This window comes from Opisthorchis viverrini, assembly GCF_000715545.1.
Source record: "Opisthorchis viverrini unplaced genomic scaffold opera_v5_444, whole genome shotgun sequence".
In the NCBI taxonomy this organism is placed as follows: domain Eukaryota; kingdom Metazoa; phylum Platyhelminthes; class Trematoda; order Opisthorchiida; family Opisthorchiidae; genus Opisthorchis; species Opisthorchis viverrini.
In genome coordinates this window covers 50,252-69,995 of record NW_008752101.1, presented here as the reverse complement: position 1 = coordinate 69,995, position 19,744 = coordinate 50,252, and the positions used below count along the sequence as shown (strand labels likewise).

Sequence of the window (19,744 nt, the reverse complement as noted above, 5' to 3'; positions counted from 1 at the left end):
TTGGAATCAATGGGACCACACAGTATGCAACTGATATGACTGTTCATAGTCACACCACCCTCGTTTGAACGGGCGTACTCCTGTTCTGGCGTAATTATTCCGGTGAGTCCACACACCAAAGGGTAGCACTGGACTCGAGTTTCGCTCTTATTAGAGCTCATGGGCAGTGCATATCCGATGATATGATGTGTCGAACCAGCAGTCTTCTGTGCCTTGTGGTCTCTTGTCAACAGTCCCTATCTTATGCCATTTTGTTCGTTCGCGTTGCGAGTTCTTTGTAATGTCCCTTAATTTCCTCCTTTTCACATTTTATTATTGCAGAATGCAGCTGGTAAATCTGTCGCTGTGCCCTGCCACATAATGTGGTTTATATGTTTGGATCTTCATTCCAGTTGCGTTTATTTGGCTATATTCGTTGTTTTTCTTCGATGAGCTTGAGCAAAATGCATAAGTTAGCTGTGCTGCAGCGTATTTTATACTCACTCGCACAGGAGCTGAGCTTGCCTTTTTTGGAGTGTTTACAATGAGGCCGTGAAAAGGTACTGAGGGATGTGCCCTTACTAGCGAGTGCATTTTAGTATACTACTGAAAAGGGTTTCATGTTACGCTGCTGTTTTTCCTCGAAACCGCATTCTGCTTGTCATTATCTCAGCTTATTTCCTTCCAAAAGATCTTTCATCTTTCTACTGATAGTTTATCTTCAGCTGTTTTGTTCGTGCACGAATCAACTCACCCAAATACAAATGTTAAGGCAGTTGTTTGCTAGATGCTGACCAGCTGAAAAGAGATGGCGGAAAGGGTGATGATACGAAGTGTCGTAAGGAACGGGCAGCTATGCAGGGGCGTTACTTGCAGTGTCATTAATTACTAATGAGTTGAGTCCGGGGGTCTCTTCAAAGAAGCGGCAGTTGTCAATTCGACGGAGTTTACTGATCAGGACTTTCACGCTTTGTTGCTCAGTCATAAAACGTCCACCTCTCGGTTGGTTCCTTCCATCAAAAAGTTGAACGAACGAGCTGTTCTAGACAGACGACAGTCTTGCATTCGAATGGTATGTCCTACTTGGCGTAGCTTGTCAAGTGTGAGTTATTCTTCCATCATTGGAGACTTCGTTCTTCCTAAAGCTATGTAGCATACATGACTGATGAAAATTTTCCACCAGATCCAACCAATGTTTCGGGTGCAGTGATGGTTAACCACTGGCAAATTTGTAACTAACCAGGACGTTGCAGAATGTCTTCCATTCTTGTTGCTTCTCTGGTTATTTTCGGGCCTCCGCCTGGCCCTCACCGTTGTGCGACAGTAGGGCTTAAGAGATAAAGATCGGCTTTAATGTCTTGGGGTGTATCTTCAAGGAAGGATACCTTGGGGATCAGGAGCCCCTGCTTTTCTGATATCCGAGAATTTCACCAAGGGTGACTGTCTGAAACCTGTAACAATGGTGTCCCCTGACGCCATCAGTTACCGGTGTGCTGATGCGGGGTTAATTGCTCTTTTGGCGCCTGGCAAACTGAAATTATGGGCGATTCTATTGCTCTTTTGGCGCCTGGCAAACTGAAATGGGCGATTCTGTAGAGATTTACGCACAGAGCAGGACTCGAGCTACTCCAGGAAAAGAGCCCCAGAGACTTGCAGTACGTGAATGTTGTAGTGTTGACCCTTTCAGGTAATCTCAAAATATGAAATACCGTAAATTATCTAGTCGAATCCACTACTAGTTTTGAGAGGTCTCGCACAAAGTCGAAAGTTCCATTCCAAGAGTGAGTGAGCTGATTGCTAGTTACCGGCTTGGTAACTTAATAGTTCCTGCTGACTATTCCTGACGAGGTGATTGCTAGAATGGGAAAGGCTTATTCAGTTGCCAACTTGATCACTTGTGGAGACCGCTTACCTGTGCTGGCCTTTTCCCTATATCTGGATTCGGGTGTTGAATGCGCAAGTTGTCAGGCTGTAACACAACAAAGAGCTGTCAAAGGCTTGCTTCAAGATCTTGGCCACATTGGTATATACCGTCTGCCAGGGGAGGGGAGTTAATGACCCACTACGCCGGACACCTCCGTTGCAAGTCAATGAGGCCCTTGTATTCACACAAGTCCGTTTACTCTCCCGGCGCCGATGTTCTTCTGCGTTTTATCTTTTTAGTGTCCGCAGCCGTAGATTGTGGCGCTCACATGTACACGGCTGAAAAACTATACTTTTGTTGGATGGATCAGAATATACTGGAAGACATGAACTTCTCTATCCACCTGTATTTCTGTCATTGGTTTGAGTGGCCCCGCACAAATCCGTTTCGCTTTTATTGCACAGTCGCTGCTTGAAACGGTAACCGGCAGCAATTTTCGTCATCTTCCAGACACTCGTTCGTTAGTCATAGGCAGTATCTTCGACTTGACTAAATGGCTAATGGACTAGAGCAAAAAGCGAAAGTATCTGTCCGTTTTACCTTTACGAATCGAGCCCTTTGTTTTTGTTTCTACAGAGGATGGTCGCCCGAGGCACTTCCACACCACAACTGTACGTGTGCACCTCCCGAAAATTCGACAGATTACGATGTTCTGTCTGCAATGTACACGAAGCATCCGCTGGTAGACGTCCCACTGATCACGTCCAACAACACTCAAATTTGCATAAGCGCCGCGGATGTGGACGAGGCACAGTTTGTTTCGGTAGGTTACTCTCCTCTCAAATTGTTTACTCGTTTTCCGCACATATTTTCCACTTATTTTCATACATGAGGTGCAAGTCGGGAGCCCCCAAATCAACATCATCAACCTACGTAGCCAGAAGTCCGCCCCTATAAGGGGCGGCATGAGGGGTAGCCTTGCCAGTGGATTCGTCCTTGCAGTATTGTGCCACCTTCTTGGGGGTCCGTAAAATGGAGTAAAGCTCACTTTTGGGTACTGCGGAAAAGCTCAGTGTATCGCCTCAAACCCTGAAATTTCGTTTTATTGATGTCCGAGGGTAGACGGGATTTATACTTGACGAAAAAATGATCGTTCAGCTGTAGCACCCTTTCGGTGCGTAGCTGCCATGCCACCAGAATGAACCACGAGGGGTAGGATATTGCCGGCTTGCCCAAGCCTTGACCGGGCTACTTGCACATCCAGCTCACATACACGCACACAACTTTCAAGCTCCCTCCGGACAAAAAACCATGTCGACTGACGAAAAAAGCAATTGAATTCAGTTATCCCGTTTGCTTAAAGCTTGTGGATAGCTAAACGGACACTTTATAGTCGTAACGCTTGCACAGTTAATACTCACCATGTGTTTACAAATGAGGAACGTACGTCTTCGGTTCCGGACCCCCGGTTAAGAATTCGGATCACTAGTCTGCATCATGTCAATGGTATGGTGTTGTCGACTTTCGAAACCAAATACATTGTGTGCATTGCTCCAGGCAACTCCACACCTACCTTGTTGATATTGGTTTTTCAGCCACGGCAGTCTCCCATGTACTTTTCCAACTCCCTGTATGTTGCCGAAAATTCACCGTCGGTAGTTCTTTGCGTCAAATAGACATATTTTATTCACCTTTTCTCTGTCCACTGAACTATGTGCGAAAGGAATGTTACGTGCGTGGCATATCATGTGTCACGTGATGGAATCTACTTAATCCTGTGGTATCTGACGCACTACGGTAACTAGTTTGCTCGTTCGCTTAACAACATACACAGCCGGCTGTTCAGTCGGCGAAATCATCCCCAAAAAGTAAAACGTCAATTTATCGGCAATCAGTGTCACCAATGACCGGTTTTCGCTTGTTTGTCCTCCTCTTCCACTGACTTTACACACAAACGTTTTGGTACCTGTCGACTCTAGTAACTCCTCTAAGTAAGTACTGAAGGTCCACATTCCTGTGAACTTTTAAATTCCGCCTTCTACTCTAAGGATTCCGCACCATGTTTCTTGGTCGTTCTTGACTGTGCATGTTGCTTTGTCGTTGTCTGAGACACTCGGTCTTGTACAAAGAGAAAATCGACCAGTCACCAGCCTGATAAACCCAATGTTGATCGCTCCCATCCATTTCACGCACAGCTCTGTCTTTTCGGGAATAGTAGTATCACTGAAAGTACTTGCACAGTGGGACATTCAGGTAAACTTTATTAAAGCGTGTTGGTTTCATTGATATCGGCATCGGTGATGCGAAAATTGGTCACGTGGAGAGATGAAGATCTTTTTTACATCTAATGGCGGGCAGATAAACAGATATTCGATGTAGTAAGCAAGTCAGCTTCGATACTATTACTCGTACAAGCATATCGCCACTTGGGGTCGTCTTTCAGCTGTCACGTTCAAACTTGTGCTCAAGGTGTTGTCGGTGATCTGAAGTTTGGAGTATCCTAACTTCCAAACTCGTCTCCGGCTCCATAGAACAGCACTGGGCATATGGCAGGCCAAGATACGCAGCTTATTCTTATCCGGAATACTCGATGTTGAGCCCGGCCGGTCAGTGATGTATTCACAGGGAATACGAGATGATTATTAGTACCGCTGTGAAACATCTACAGGAATCCAGTTACTGGGGCGCGTACGCTTTGTTCGGCGTTAGGAATTCTACCCTCCCTCACACACTCCTCGTGCACTATTGGCATGCGAATTATCAGTTTTACCTTCAGAACACACAGGGGTATTCTTTAGTGACCTATGGAAGGCGAAACGCGTTTTTCAGTCAATTTTCCTTCTACTAGATTGCGAAGGTCGCCACTAGACACGTTTTCGACTCACAAATGACCAATACGAGTGTGACCTTGGTGCGTTTAACCAGGGTCGAATGGTTTTTACTTTTGGATTGACACCGTACCGAAATTTTATTAGCTTGGGGCGGGCTGTTAGTGTTCGCTTTGTTCACCTAGCTTGAGACATGTTTTGAAAATCATGGTGAACCTCGGTGAACGGATTAATTGTGAGTGTTCTCTGGCCTTTGAAAAGTCGGGTTGGAGCTACCATCTTCGTTTTACAGTCGGAATGTAGCGTTTCTCGACAGCTTTTACGTGTTTCGGTCTTTGTTATGTTTTATACCGATTGTCGAATTTCAGGTAGCTTTCATATGCCAACGGTTGTTTGGATAAACCACGAATCCTGACCGTGGATCTTACTGTGCATTCCACTTGTCATATTCACATCCACTTTGATGCAGTCTAATCAGTTCATCTGATATGTCGATTTGAGAATCGATCACAGCGGTATCTGCTTAGTTACCTGGGACCACAATTGGCAGTTCTGTAAACGTCTGCAGCTAGTCAGCGGTCTCCCAGGAACATCCCACGAAGGACTGCAGACGACCGAGACAAAGCAAGCTGGTGTCTTTGCTCTCCAAAATGAGACGGGAGCCTAAAGTCAGACAACTCTAACTTGTGTATGGAAAGGTTTTTGAGCACTCATTGAAATCACTGATATTAGACTTTACACAATCGCGTCTCAACATCTACAAAGAGCTTCTTGAGATCTTCCAACTGTTTACTAGACCGTACTCTCATCTTGCGCCAGGACGGCTGTCTGATTTTGTGCAGAAGCGCATTTCGACTAAGCCAGTTTTGCACGCTATTCAAAACCAAATGTGGTGCACTTCTATTCCGGATTTCGTCTACACTAAATCTCAGCCATGTACTCATAGCGGGAGTATCATTCATCTTTAACGATTCAGAACTTATCACTCCACCTTTTGTTTTCTTTCCCTCACCTGTACAACCATCTATCCCATCGACCCAATTGTTTACTTCAACTCGCACAATAACAGATGACAATCGATTGGAATAACATCTCTGCAGGTCGCTTTTCATGGGATTCGTTGCAATTCCGAAAAGTGTGCACCTTTTTGAACGGAACGTGGACAGGTGCGGACTGCGTCCCGTTCTACGTGCCTGACGTGTTCTTCCTCTCGTGCATCCTATTTATCTTCACGTTTGCTATCGCTGTCTACCTAAAATCAATGCGAACCTCATTATTCTTCCCGGCTCGAGTAAGTGCTACTGTCCAACTTATTCGCATCCACCCTCACCCCTTTCATTTCGCCCGACCTATTTATACTTGTTTTATGGAAACCGTGACCGTACTAGTATTCGAGGCTAAATGGAATATGTCGTGTGGTGTCTGCTGACAGGCACATCTAGCCAATCAGATTTCAGCATCCGTCCATAAATCATCGGTCTGAAAATTCCCGTGCCTGCATATTTGATTCTTCTAGAGACACTGTGAGGACAGCATAACCGATGGTCAGCGTGGTAAACTCTCGCCGGATTTCATCGCATCTTGTGGTGCGAGACAAGACTATCATCTATCTCTGAAAACTGTGGGATCAAACTCTCCCCTTGTTGTCGGCTCGCAGGCATCGCTTATGCAGACGATATCGCCCTCCTCGGTTCATGGCCTTTGTAGTAGCAAGCGACTAAAAGTTTCATAAGTAGTATGTGCTTGAATCTTGCAGGGTTAACTGTTGTAACAAGACCTCCCGAATCCGGGAATGCTCTGATCTCCCATTTTTGAGTAACCGGACTGGAACGAAAGTACAAATGATGCGTGGTTGACAGCTGATAGTCTGAATCAGTCTGGCCAGTAGGCCTGCAGCGTTCAAGTGCTGGAATAGATTCATCCGTTCGATAAATCCAATCTTGTTCAGGAGCATTCTTTGAGCCTTTAACCCTGTTAACTTGCACTCGGTTGAATTTTTCCGCTCTGCTTGGAATCGGGCATTAGTAGGTTTGAGTTTGGCACTTGGACGCGAAGGAATATATAGCGTATATCGAAATGTGTCCTCGAAAGGAATGCTTCATTTTTAGTAGGGATCATCTTAAACATGTACATTTGGTTATTGAATCGTTTTGCATTTTTTTCGGCGGAAACTCCATCGCAGGTAACGAAAATGCTCCTAGGATGTAGGTGCTGATGCTTGGATCTTTCGATCTCAGGCATGATCACATATAACGCGTAAATCGGCAGCTTGAAGACCAATATTCCGTCCGAACCTCATCTGGTTGTACTTTGTTGCTCGACATGTTGTGTTTTAGGGCAAACGCTGTCAGACATGCATGTAATTTCGTTAGCCAGATTGGGGCGTAAATGACCTGGCAATGAAAGCTGTCTGAAACAGCATCGCACCGATCACACGACCGTCTGACTCGTTTTTATCAGAGGCTGCCGCGCTGTAGGCGTCACCTGAGGGTATTAGCACGTCGCTAGGTAGCCGACATGTCACCGAAATGTTCAGACATGGAAAGAAGAACGGCCGTGACTGCTTAAAAAGGCGCCATCTGGAACTCACGTAACTGGATCACAAGAGTCGGACTGAATACTGTTTGAAGTTTCCTAGCCTTATCACGCCAAAACCCTTCTGTATTATTCAGCTTCACATTATTGGCCCATGAATCAGATTGTATATTCCTTTATATGCAACCGTTAAATCAACGGCAATGCTTGAGAAGGCAATCTGTCGTTAGATTACGAAATTCTTGGTATACTGAAATGTACTCAGACAGTTTTCTCAATCCAGGCTTCGGCGTCATTTCTCGTCATCCCGCCGAACAGCTCTCTATCCTTTAAGGCCAGAAGGAAGCTAAGAAATCAGTCGTATCCAGTGTAAACCGATATAGAGGGCAATGAGATGGCCAAGCATGAAAGCCACATTGCTGGACTCGCCGCGCAGTTATTGAAATGCTTACTAAAATGAACTGATGGACATTAAGTATATCAACGCAGTAAGTCATTGGCCGTACGTTTCCAGTAAACGAGTCCATATGGACGGCAACTATGAGGGACCATCGGTATTCGAGAAGGGAATGTACACTCCGAGTCTATTAAGCCTCTTGTTACTACATGATCTAGACTTGGGCAGCCTGGCAGTATCCACGTCCTCGTGTAACCTTCGGGTGGCATGACAACTAGGCACCGAAAGGGTGCTACAGTCGAACGATTTCTAGTGGCAAGACGCGAAGTCGCATGGTATTATTTCACGGACTAATCGATCGGAGCATGATTTTGTGAGTCTCATGTCCTATACTCAGGGTACGGGTTTTCTCGACAGTCCTTCACTCGAGCACTGAAGTGATGTGAGAGTCGACTGTGTTTTCGGATCCCCAAATGAGAATACAACCCATCCATTTGTGCATACTGGTGGTGAACGGCCCATGTGCATTTCCACCAAGGGCACCCAACAGCGTCTACTCTTCTAGAGTGACCTTAGGACTGGTCCAATGGGTGATCGTGCAAAGGGTGACGAAATTTAAGTCGTCCGGCCATTTTTCTATAAAAATTATCTACCTGACAGGGATATCAGTGCATTCCTATGGGAACCTGAAGGTAACCAGCGTCCAGTTTAAAATCAGAGGAAAAAAACGTATATGTTTAGCAACCAGTCTGAAGTTGATTGATCCTTTTTGCGGTGTTCTTTGAGTCTGCGCTTTCGCAAACGCAGTGAAACTGAAGTACAGCAAACAAGTATATTCTGGCTTTGCCTTGTAACCTGTGGGATTTCATTTTCCTAGAAGTAAGTACGCAAGTTGGTATGGTACAAATTCGGTCTCCTGTGTTCTATTGCATGCAAGTGATGTCTCTGCACTGCCATCATCAGGGGTATTTGTTTAGGAAAAACGAGCAAAGGGTTACTGTAGACTCAGGAAACGCATATGGAATAATTACAAGAGAAACAGCTATTGCAGGATAATCGCAAAGCAAACATCATTGCTAGTCGTACAAATTACTTTGTTCGAGTTCCCCTGTCCACACCATACACCTGTGTTTGTTTCACACTGATGGGCATCGGCGCTCGTCATCCAACCATCGATCAGTTACCCCGGCCGCAGTAGCCACGTGACTCCCATAGACCTGATCTTGTACAACACCGGTCCATTAGCACAACGGGGCTCTAGAAAAGTGCTTGGGTCTTCGGAATTAAGATTCTCACGTATTCTTGTCCTCTCTTTTCTACTGATGAAGACTTATGAGCAATATTCAACCATATCGACTTGTGAACCATATGTTTTATTTTAAGGCTCATGGACGTCACGTGACAGACCTTTTTAGGATCTAAATGTGTCTGTTTAATCAATGTGTCACTGCATCACTGCGATGAACACCTTTTAGCATATTAAGATAGTACTGACTAGTGATATCCCGAAAAAGGGTGAAACCGTTTGTGAGCTTTTTAGATCGATCTCGCAAGGAGCGCTGAGTTCATCATTTCCTTGTTCGCTCATCCCCACAGGTACGTGCAACAATTTCAGACTTTTCAGTGGTTATAGCGATCGCGCTGACTACACTGACGGACTTCTTTCTCGGTTTACACACGCCAAAATTAGAGGTTCCTCATGAATTTTCACCAACCGTCGGCTACCGGGTAAGTGCACTGTTGTGGTTCTTGGTTCTAAAACGTTTGTCATATTGGAACGTCGAATTTTGAGCATCCAGTGCTGTTGTCAGAAACCGAAACGCATACCACGACGGTTCGACACCAACAGAGAACAATCCACACTTTGCATTAGCTTAGGTTGACTTTGAGTTGCCTGGCGAATCTCGTCACTCTCCGAATGCTAGTACACTAATGAGTACGGAAGGTATCTCATCAAATACAGGGGAGAGTTGTTTGTTCTATTGTTCGCATCACCGACAAGTGTCTTGTTCATATGTCTACGCTATCATTTGCCTGTGACTTACCTCGCAGACATGGTTGTCGGCATTTTTTATGGGTTCCTCCATCGTTGTCTGCCATAATGAACGCCTGTACAGCTTAATCATTTCAGCATGCAGTTGTCAGTTCGTCGATCACACCAAGTCTTGCTAGATTTAATTTAAGAAGTCATTACTTGAAGCGCCAATCAACATCGAGTCTCATCTACGAATTGTCCCTGCTGCATACTGAATGGGGGCTAGGCGATCAATTGACTCCTAAAGCACTGCTCAAACCCACCAGACAACTCGAATGAAGCTTCATTTACAAAGAATAACTGTGATCAAAGCGCCTCACTTTTCCTCCAAGTCTTGCTGTTTAGAGGAGCTGGCAAAGAATATTCTCATGTTCTCTTCGGAGAATCCCTATTGAGTATCATTTTTTATTCGGTCGTAAGATGCTCTACAGGAAACTAGCAGTTTCTGGTGGCACATTCTTTGATGACGTGTTGCGCAGTTCTTGAAACCGATAGAAATCCACTTTACAGTCAACTGCTGTAAGCACCAAATTGTCGCAGTACGCAAACATATTTTTACCAACGGGCTGGAACATCCTTCCTCGTTATTCCTGGCAAAGTTAAGGGTTAGCATTTTTCCGATCCGGTCCACTCTGTCCACCATGTAATATATCCTTTTACTGCTGATGCTCTCGTGTTGATATACAACCAGCTTATACCGTATTTGTCTTTCCTGCAACAAGCGACGAGGCTGGATAATCCCTGCATTTAACGGAAATCCCTGGTGGTCTGCTCTTGTTGCCCTCGGTCCAGCCTTGGTTGCAACCATTCTCATTTTCATGGACCAGCAAATCACAGCTGTTATCGTGAATCGTCGAGAAAACAAACTCATAGTGAGTTCATCTTTCCTCATTCGGATTGTCGGTTCCCTCAGCATTCGTTTTGTTCCAGCCGAGCATACATTTGTGGTCTCGGAGTTACGCTTCCCTTCTGTCAGGTTTGTCAATCAACTATCAGGTTCAGATTTCCCTCGTGTGTTCGAGAGAACGGTACGGTTGATGTGTTTTCAGGTAAACAAATGAATACCATTCCAGTTCTGAGAACTAGGGTTTTATTCGTACTGTCTATCAAGAAAGGGTAGGAAATGGTTTGCTATGGCGTTAACCTCGGGTGCCCTTGTGAGTTTTTCAGCTGTTTCCTCATTATTATTCTGTGCCAAAACTGTATTTGTTTTATGCAGAAGATAGACTGTTATATCTGCTGATTCGCCAATCTGAGGTATCTGCTGCTGACCCGCTCCAGTGCCTAGTGTCGGAGAGAAACGACTCATGGAAGGGAACACAACAACTATATTCCAACAAAGCGGGTGCGAGAGCGTGAGTGCGTGCGAGTGCGAATGTACAACTGTCTTAAGCTATTCATTGGAGGGACACTGTCTGAACTCGATCCAATGCTGACGCACATGGTCCAGCTGCGACGAGCTGCATATTGCCGGGGCGTTGTCTGACTTTGATCAACACTGACTCGCGCTGTCTGGGTTTGATACAAGGCTGTGACGCGCTGCATACTGAGGGGGCGTTGTCTGTCTGGTCGACATCTAGCGGAGCTGAGAGTCTCGGTAGATTTCGGGCATCCAGTGGCTGCTTTCAGGAAGCGAACCTTCCTGATATAGACCATACTAAAAGGTCGAAATCGTTCGGTTGGAATGTTGTCATGACCACCTATCCTTGCATTTCATGCCCATTCCAGGTAACACGAAATCATTTTATGGACGGGTGTGACCTCTCTGGTGATTTATGATTTCCTGACCTCCTGGTTACAGCACTAGCGAGGCTCGTGTGTCTATATAGCTGAATCCTCTGTTCCTCTGTCCAGTGATGAATTACATTAGGTTGAAAACTCTTCCCTCTCCGGATTCCGCCTCTCCGTCACTACGTCTATCATTGGGTCATGCTGGCTGGACTTCATTCGTTTGCACATTAAACACCGGGCCGTCACGATTGTTGGCTTGTTTCTGTTTGATCTCAAGTGTGATGTTTTTGTGCGGGGTCATGCTGACCGTATCTGGAAGATAAGGTGCACAGCAATTCACTGTTAAACACCCCCAGTTCTACTGGACAGGTGCAATATGCATAATGACTACCAAACGTGCAGTTTGTAAAGAGGTGGAGCTATTTTGTGGTGGTGGGGGATTCATGTACCTCTGTGAACCGGGTTACCGAGATCCAAACAGATACAAGACTGAAGTCCGTATCCAAATCACTTGGTCCAAAGCCCGACCACAATTTATTGTATGACGAGCAACAGATCAGCATTTATCACAACTTCAACGTGAGAGATTGCGAGATAGCTCAGTGGTTTGTGCGCGAATTTACTCACCAGAAGGTCCGTGGTCCGATCCCGACCTCTACCTTTAACCCTCTCCTGTCTAGGCTTCAGAATCCTGGCAGTATCCCATACCTCTTACTTCATTCTGGTGACACGGTAGTTAGGCACCGGAAGGGTGCTACAGCTGAACAAATTTTATGTAGGACTGTGAGACTGTGTTGACGAAACCTCCAACTATTGTGTAATCTGATATGCGAAACTACGATTATCGCAGTCATTTCTCATTGTGGCTCATAGAGGTTTCCACCATAGCAGGATCGAGTTTTTTTAACAGAAGGTCGAACTATGGAGGTCCTAGTACCTCGGAGCATTTCCATGAACTAGAATGTCAAGTAAACTGTACTGTGTCAGCGTTTCACCCACGTTACGGAAGAGTCAACGTACCTGATGAGGCGGCTGCCAACGAATGGTAGCCATCTCTACCAGCAATATCAGGACTCGTTCAACGCATCCGTTATAACTGGGTTTTTGATTTTCACTATTGAGGGGTGGTCGTTCGTTTCCATCAATTTTGCTACTTTAAAGGGACTCATTTGATTCAGTGAGGCAGATGGGAACCCTAACAAGATGCCTTTAAAGTATCAAGCAGTACTGACTGTGTTCTATTGCAATAGGCTAGAAGATTTGGGAGACCTCTCTTCTCAGTTGGACGCGGAAAACCTAAACCTGACCAACGGGGTTATTCGCAATCATCTCATTCAGATTTTTGTGTCAGAAAAGTAATGACATCAAGGGTGAAACGAACGAGAAATTATGTTGGCTTTTTTGGGAACACTGCTTTAAGTGGTGACATTCTTCATTTGAAGAGAAGATTCACAACTTTAGATAGCTCAGTGGTTAGGGAGCGAACTTACTGGATCAAAGTGTGAACCCAGTCTGTGCATCAGCTCCCGTCTAGGCTTGGGTAACCTGGAGGTATTTCGTCCGTCTTGGCCCCCTCAGATAGCAGGACATCCTGGTACTGGATGGGCATCATAGACATGTGGCTCATTCTCAATTCACTTTGACAAAAGGCCGTACGTATACAGTTAGACCAGCCTTATTTCCATTTGCTGCGATCAGTTTCAGCGCTTACATTCGGTTCGGGGGCTAACCTTCTTTGTTTCTCACAATAAAATGAAGATCTGTCGATTTTACGGGTGTGTACACCATACAATTGACATAAACTGCCTACGTCGGTCACTCCATCAATCTCAACTCGGCTTCAACTATGCTAAAACAATAGCAGTTAGTGAACTTGACCGGTGCCGTACGTCGCAGGAAAACAGCGCCAGCGTATTTTCTGAGATCTAAAACGCCTTCCCCATGGATTTACGGGTTCGGTGTTGGTTAAATTTCTTTCGGAGTAACATTGAATTTGATAAATCAATCACCTAGCTCTTAGAAACTTGTTTGTGGTCCGTACGCTGTATGTTTGTGAGACATCGCATCTGCGGACAGGTAATTTGAGGCGTCTCCGGGTTGGGACCGCTGATGTCTCAGAAGTAATGCGTTTGTCAGATGCCGTCAACAAATTCGTAACGAGGAAATTAGAAACCGGGTATTTGGTTTACTAGAAGGTACGGAAACTATGCAGTGGCCTACAACTCCGTTGGCTTGGCCGCTTGCTACGCCTACCGAATTATCTTCTGCCGAGAGGATTTTTTTACACGCCTCTGAGTGTGTCCGCCTGCATGGTAGACTTGACAGAAGGGTGTAAAAGCGATTATGGAGGGCTTAGGTGTTTCCGATGCGGTTCGCCTTCCAGGATAGGCTCTCATTATCTTCCTCTGCACCTCATTGGAGACGTTGCGAGAAATCGTGGCTAATCGACGTCAGTGGCGCTCGTGCTGTCAGTTTCTTTCTGACTGAACACTTGGAGGTATAGGAACCTCAGAACATTTGGAATAGGCCAGCACCAGGTCCTCTCCCTCATACACCAATACCCCTTTTTCTCTTCTTTTTAATATAATTAGATAAACTTTGTGGTTCATGGCAGTGAAGCGTCAGTGTCAACACTGATGTTGCCGTCCTTGATGCTTATGATGGCATATTTACTTATGGTGCCAGTTTGCAGTTTGAGGCAAAATGATTACTGTCCTCCAGATTTATCTGTCAATTTCCTTTCTTTATTGAACATACCAGAAAGGTGCGGGCTATCACTTGGACCTTCTACTTGTTTCGGTTACCATCATGATCAACTCGATTTTGGGGATCCCCTGGTTCGTGGCGGCTACCGTTCTGTCCATCAATCACGTCCTGTCTCTCAAAAAAGAGTCGGAAGCAAGTGCTCCTGGGGAGCGACCTGTTTATCTTGGTTGCAGGTAGGTGATTTCTGAAGTAATTTCGTTTTTATCTTGATCGACTGAAGCTACTCTACGGAACCGCTCCGTTGGCATATGGATATCCGGAAGCAGTTCTCTTGAAGTTGTGCATTTCTTTACTCTGTCTGTTCTTTGTTACCATCCGTCTGCTAAAAAACGTCCAGAGAACTTAGTTCACTTCAATTCAACGTTGCTAGTCCTATGGACTCCAACTTCTGGTATGAATACTACTTATATTAATGGCCCAACTATTTTATCTGACTTCCGTGTTGAATGCAGCTCCGTAGTATTGGGCCTTGAAGTAAAACACTTGGAGCGTATATCACTACCATAATTGGTAAATGACGGCAACAGCAGAACAGAGATCAGCATAGTTGTCCAAAGCTCGACATCGACTGAACTGTCGTTTGACCATGTTCAGCCTACGGTCGAATTCCCTTTATTCTAAGTGTCTAATGCTCTGTGACTTTTGACTAACCACTGAAAGTGATATCAACTAACTGAAACCTCCAAGAGAAACAACCGGTGCCTTTTCGACTAGCAGAACGTGATCTGGGAACTCCCACCCCTCAATGCTAACGAGAATGCCCTTCCAAAGTTCCGCACTCTGAAGAACTTGAGGGAAACTTTGTCGAGCATCCCTCTATTTGGCCCCTCATGTTGTAAACTCCAGTAACCAACGTCCTAGTTTTTAGCTTAGATTTCCTCACGCATACCGTGTTTTGTGAGGGTTCTAACTGCCGTACCGTCCCTTTCGAGCATCAGTGCAAGATTATCGAAACACGCTACTTGGTTCCGTGGAATTTCCAGGGCAATTACCACAATGTGTCTGGTCGGAAACTGACGCTCTGAGTTTCACTGGTTCCTCGTTTTGTCTGAATCTGTTCCCAGCTGATGAACACGTTCTTGGTTAAAACTTTTGTTTGCCTTTGATGAATCCAATCATAATTTTGTGTCTGTCTGGCTGTAACTACTTCTGTATGCGTCTCCTGAGATCAAACAACCCCGGTTGATTAATCGTCCACTGTAACACATTATTACGGTTGTCCACTTCGGTCTTTTCCACTCGTCTGTTGCGGTGGTTTTGCTTCTCTGGTGCTCAGAAACCTTATGCTCCTGACTTAATCTGATTTGGCCAACAGATAAGCATCTGTTTTGGTTCCTCACGATTGTGAAGCATTCCATATGATCACGATGGGATAGGGTCCATCAAATCACCGAAACCGATCAGGACCCATCGAGTGACTTAATCACGACCAGAGCTATACTATTTAGGAAAACAAGCACCAAGTGTTATGCGCAAAATCAAAGTAAAATTTTGAAACCACCTGTCTGGTGGTCAACCAAGTAAACTGGTTGGTTTCTCATCCCACGGTAGCTGCTGCTGACCAGGAACTTCTGATTTCATAGGTGGCGGACTGGCTTAGGTATTTTGGAGTTCAGTCTCTGTCACACCCGGTTCATCTACTAAACAGCGCAGGTAAACAGCTAATCACGAATCAACAACCGTATAGATGACACGCAGTGCCTTTCAGAACCACTTAGGATTGTTTTCAACTGGCTGCCACGTTATCCAACTTTGCTTGGTTGGTGTGACGTAACTAGTGTGTTCAACCATTTTGCCTTCATTTGCTCAGTATTGCCGCCTTTTTCAAATACCCACGCTTAGCATACAGTCTTCTTTCGGCTATTAAAAACATATTGCCCCTAATCTCAAAACCCCCCATATAGACTACTCATAAAAACGTCCAGTGCAAGCCAAAAATAAGCAGCTAAAAATCCTAGTTGCATTCCGTGCTAAGCTCTTTCATTCACGTGACTAGTCGATAATGATTGGTTGTTGAATTATGGGATAAATATAGTCGAACCAAATCGATCGTATCGATCTGGAGTCTATCAGTTGGTCAGTCAGACAGCATGGTATGCCGGCCGAATGTCACGTGTTTGTGGGAAGGTCGTACAGCAATCATAGGAACTGTCATGTCTGGTTTTTCCAGTGAGTGGTTAACTGCTCTTGGCTCACTGATGACCTGAGGAACAGGTTTTCCGAAATTGAAGTTTTGTTCTGCAGTCTGTTATTCGCTGATCTTCACAGTTTGCCAACCCTTGATTTCCTTCGTATTTTCCCTTTCAGAGAGCAACGTGTCACTGGTGTACTGATATTCCTGTTCATTGGACTCTCCGTATTTATGACTAGTCTGTTGGGCGTGAGTTCTAATTATTCTCGTTCACTTGGTGGTCGAAATGTTCATTGATCTTGACAGTTTACTTGTAAAGGAAATTCGAGTGACAGGGTGTTTGTATTATGTGTTGATCAGCTGACTTTCATTAGCACTGAGATGACTTACGTTATTCCCCAAAGTAGTTGTCCTGGGTGCAGGTGGCCTCAGTGGGCCTCCAGGTTTCTATGGACTTGTTTGTTCCATCGCTTGACACCGTGTTTTGACAAACATGGTTAACTCGCCACCCAGCTCTATTCAGTCGACTGAACAGGAGTGGCCAGTCCCTCTTTCTTGCGCCACGAAGAGTGATGGTATGACCGTTAGTGCAGGTGCATGACTTCTCTCTGGTCGGTGGTTCGAAAGATACCGTACACTCGGAAAAATTTACTACAGATTGTCGGTGAACGTTTATGGTCGAAGATGAACTTTTTGGTTGAAATTGTCGTATACAGCTTTGAGGACATCACTTCACATGTGCTCTGTGTATCCCTTCCGAATGATCATGATCCACTGTCATTGACGGACCTATGCTCAGGCATATTGTGCTTCGTTTACGCTTCTCAGTGATTCATTGTTTTCCAGTAGAATCACGGGGAACCCACTCACCTTTTTGCACTGTTCATCCTGCATACTGTGGGGCGTATCATTGATTTCTCGCGGTGAAATTTACAGAAACTTCGAGTTCACATAACCCGCTACAATGTTAACGATATGTTGCCATTTCGAATTGACTTCCTCAGTCACAAGAGTCAGGCACGTTACATTCCTACGTAAAAAGCATCATGGGAAAGACTGAATGTCGAAAGTTGGAGTTGATTCAATTCGAAGGTAAGTAGATGGCCTGAAACAATAGTGTTTGTGTGCTCAACGTTGATAGTGGCCTGACCAACATCGGTTTACAAAACGCCAGCAGCTCCAAGTCTCAGTTTTGTGACAGAGTTTTTGGCAGGCTTGGGAAACGTCAACGATTTTAACTGTTTGTTCGGGAACCGTCAACCGCCAACTACATGAACCGTAGTAACGATAGGTCCGCTTAAAATGGCTTAATCTGTTCTATCTGTGTAAATTTCATTGTAATCTCAGGTGAATCTGTGGATGACATGTGCCGTAGAGTGGTTATATTTGGATTGAGAATAAAACACGAATTCTCCAGTCGCAGAGCCGAACACCTGAAATCGTACGGTTCAGGGCAGGTTTCCCTCTCTTTGTATACCTGAAAGTTTTTAGGCTCAGTTATCAATTGAGCCCAAGAGTAGGCTTCAGCACACTTGGCCCTCGTTGAAGGAAGTCTCAACGTAATTGATATACGCTGATCGATTTCACAGTTTTGTTTGCCTGATTTTTACCCAACTCGGCTCAGTTGGTCGGCTTCGCGTTCTGCTATGGTCACCTACGTGTGTTTCTCAGATTAAACTGTTTCTCTATGTCCTAACCACGTGCGCTCTTCATAGGTCACTGATCGCTGTAACAGTTCTCGGTTTGGCACGATAGTGCGGCGACTCAGATATACGTCTTAGCAATCATCGGATTAATTACTCGCCAAGAATGCCTTGTGATCTGCTGACTAGATTGTGCTGTCACCAATTCCGTGACACCGTCCGAATTTTGAGTTACAGTACAGTATATGTGGCTGGTTGAGTTCTGTGTGCTACAGAGCACTGCCCCTTCTTCTGGAGGTATTCTTTTGGTAGATCTCAGGACGTCTCTCCAACGATCGTGTCTCTCCCTGAGGAGGTGACTTACACAAGCTGAATCGTATGCTTTATACACGATAGTTGTGAAGTTTCATTTGTATCCGGGTTTTGCTTTTAAATAGTTCTCATGACAACGGTATGAATTATTCCACTACACATTAGGTGAAACCACCATGTTGACGATGCCCTGGTATTGATGTGATTCACGTATGGTGAATTTTTCCGGTGTTCTCTACTTCTTCACCTGCATCATGAAAACTGGCCATCCGGTGAACCATCGGACCTGATGAGTTATCATCAAGTCATATCCTCATACAGCAGAAACGTCGCTTATCCGGGTCGCTTATAGAGTTATCGTGCATTCAGCTAACTTAGCTAAATTACGTCGAGCCTGGATTCCGGTTGTGAACCGTTCCCTCTCGGAGCGATGCGTGCGTATCCGAGGCTAAATTAAGTCTTTCGTTGAAATCTCGTCCTGTAAGTGAAGAGAATCGGCACCAAAGAACCGAGAAATCTTCAATTGCGCTTCCACCCTCAGTGTTTCTTAAATTCTGGGATGCCTGTTTGTCCGATGGAGATCTAAGTGGAAAAAATGTTTCTTTGCTCCAGAATCGTCTCCTCCACAAGTAAATTTTATCTTGGTCGACTTCTTGTGAAGGACGCTACTGCACTATGATGAGGTTTCCCCAAGAACTTGAAAGAAATGAGCGCTGTTCACGGTGCCATTCGCGTGAAAGAAAGATCTCCGTACCAGTCACGACTTGGTCGTTGGAATACTCGTTATCATCTTAAACAGGCTACTGGTTTTAGCATGAAAACGACGCGTTATACACTCGGAGCAAGGTGAGAGCCTAATCTGATGTTTCGGCCTGAAAACACTGGATACTGAGCCGCTTTTCTAGATCATCGGTGCTGACTCGCACGAAGCGCTTGTCGATTTCTGATAAAGTGTTCAATGAGGGATGTACGCTTATCCCAGTGAGCGTTGTTGTCGATCGGATTGCATCAGCTAGCTAATCATATCTGAGTTTAACCCACTGGTTTTGGCAGTGTCCAGTGGTACACGGTGGTGCGATTTGATTGTCGACCCTGGCCATCAGCGCACCACTATGTTTGGAATGGTAGGTTAATGGGAACTGTTCTAGCGAATCTTTTGTCGGTCGACGAAGCTATGGCGAGGGCTGATGGGCGATACCTGGCAGTCAAGAGCCGGAGGATGCATATCAGTTAAACTTGGTTGCTAACTTTGTTGTACTTCCTGCATGGTCGAGCTTCTTACCAAGCCAGCTATTCGATTCATGGAAAAGGAGAACGAAATCGCTCGATGACACCAAAGGGCCCAATGGTTTTCGGTAAAACGTTTTACCTTACGAACAATGTCACTGCCTGCTATGCAAATCACATGCCTTGCCGTAAAACCCGTTCGAGTCTGACGTCTTTTTGGCTATTCGGTAAGGTGTGATAAGAATTGCTGTTTGATCCGTTGAAAGGCGCGAGTACTTAAGCCTGATTGATCTTTG

At 45.2% G+C, this 19,744-nt stretch overlaps 2 protein-coding genes across 2 annotated transcripts in view; one reads left to right on the top strand and one right to left on the bottom strand.

Moving 5' to 3' along the window:
- The window catches only part of T265_11066 (hypothetical protein), a gene marked incomplete at both ends in the record, with an annotated part of 96,370 nt that overhangs the window by 51,817 nt on the left and 24,809 nt on the right, over window positions 1–19,744 (top strand). Inside the window, 6 exons of the mRNA XM_009177614.1 lie at window positions 2,480–2,666; window positions 5,741–5,962; window positions 9,200–9,331; window positions 10,361–10,510; window positions 14,130–14,308; window positions 16,443–16,515. Coding sequence (XP_009175878.1) covers window positions 2,480–2,666; window positions 5,741–5,962; window positions 9,200–9,331; window positions 10,361–10,510; window positions 14,130–14,308; window positions 16,443–16,515 — 943 coding nt within the window. The remainder of the gene's footprint in view (window positions 1–2,479; window positions 2,667–5,740; window positions 5,963–9,199; window positions 9,332–10,360; window positions 10,511–14,129; window positions 14,309–16,442; window positions 16,516–19,744) is intronic.
- On the bottom strand, window positions 7,745–9,690 carry T265_11064 (hypothetical protein; the record flags this gene model as incomplete). Its single annotated transcript, XM_009177616.1, has 2 exons — window positions 7,745–7,912; window positions 9,649–9,690. The coding sequence occupies 2 exons, from the start codon at window positions 9,688–9,690 to the stop codon at window positions 7,745–7,747; spliced, it is 210 nt and encodes a 69-aa protein (XP_009175880.1).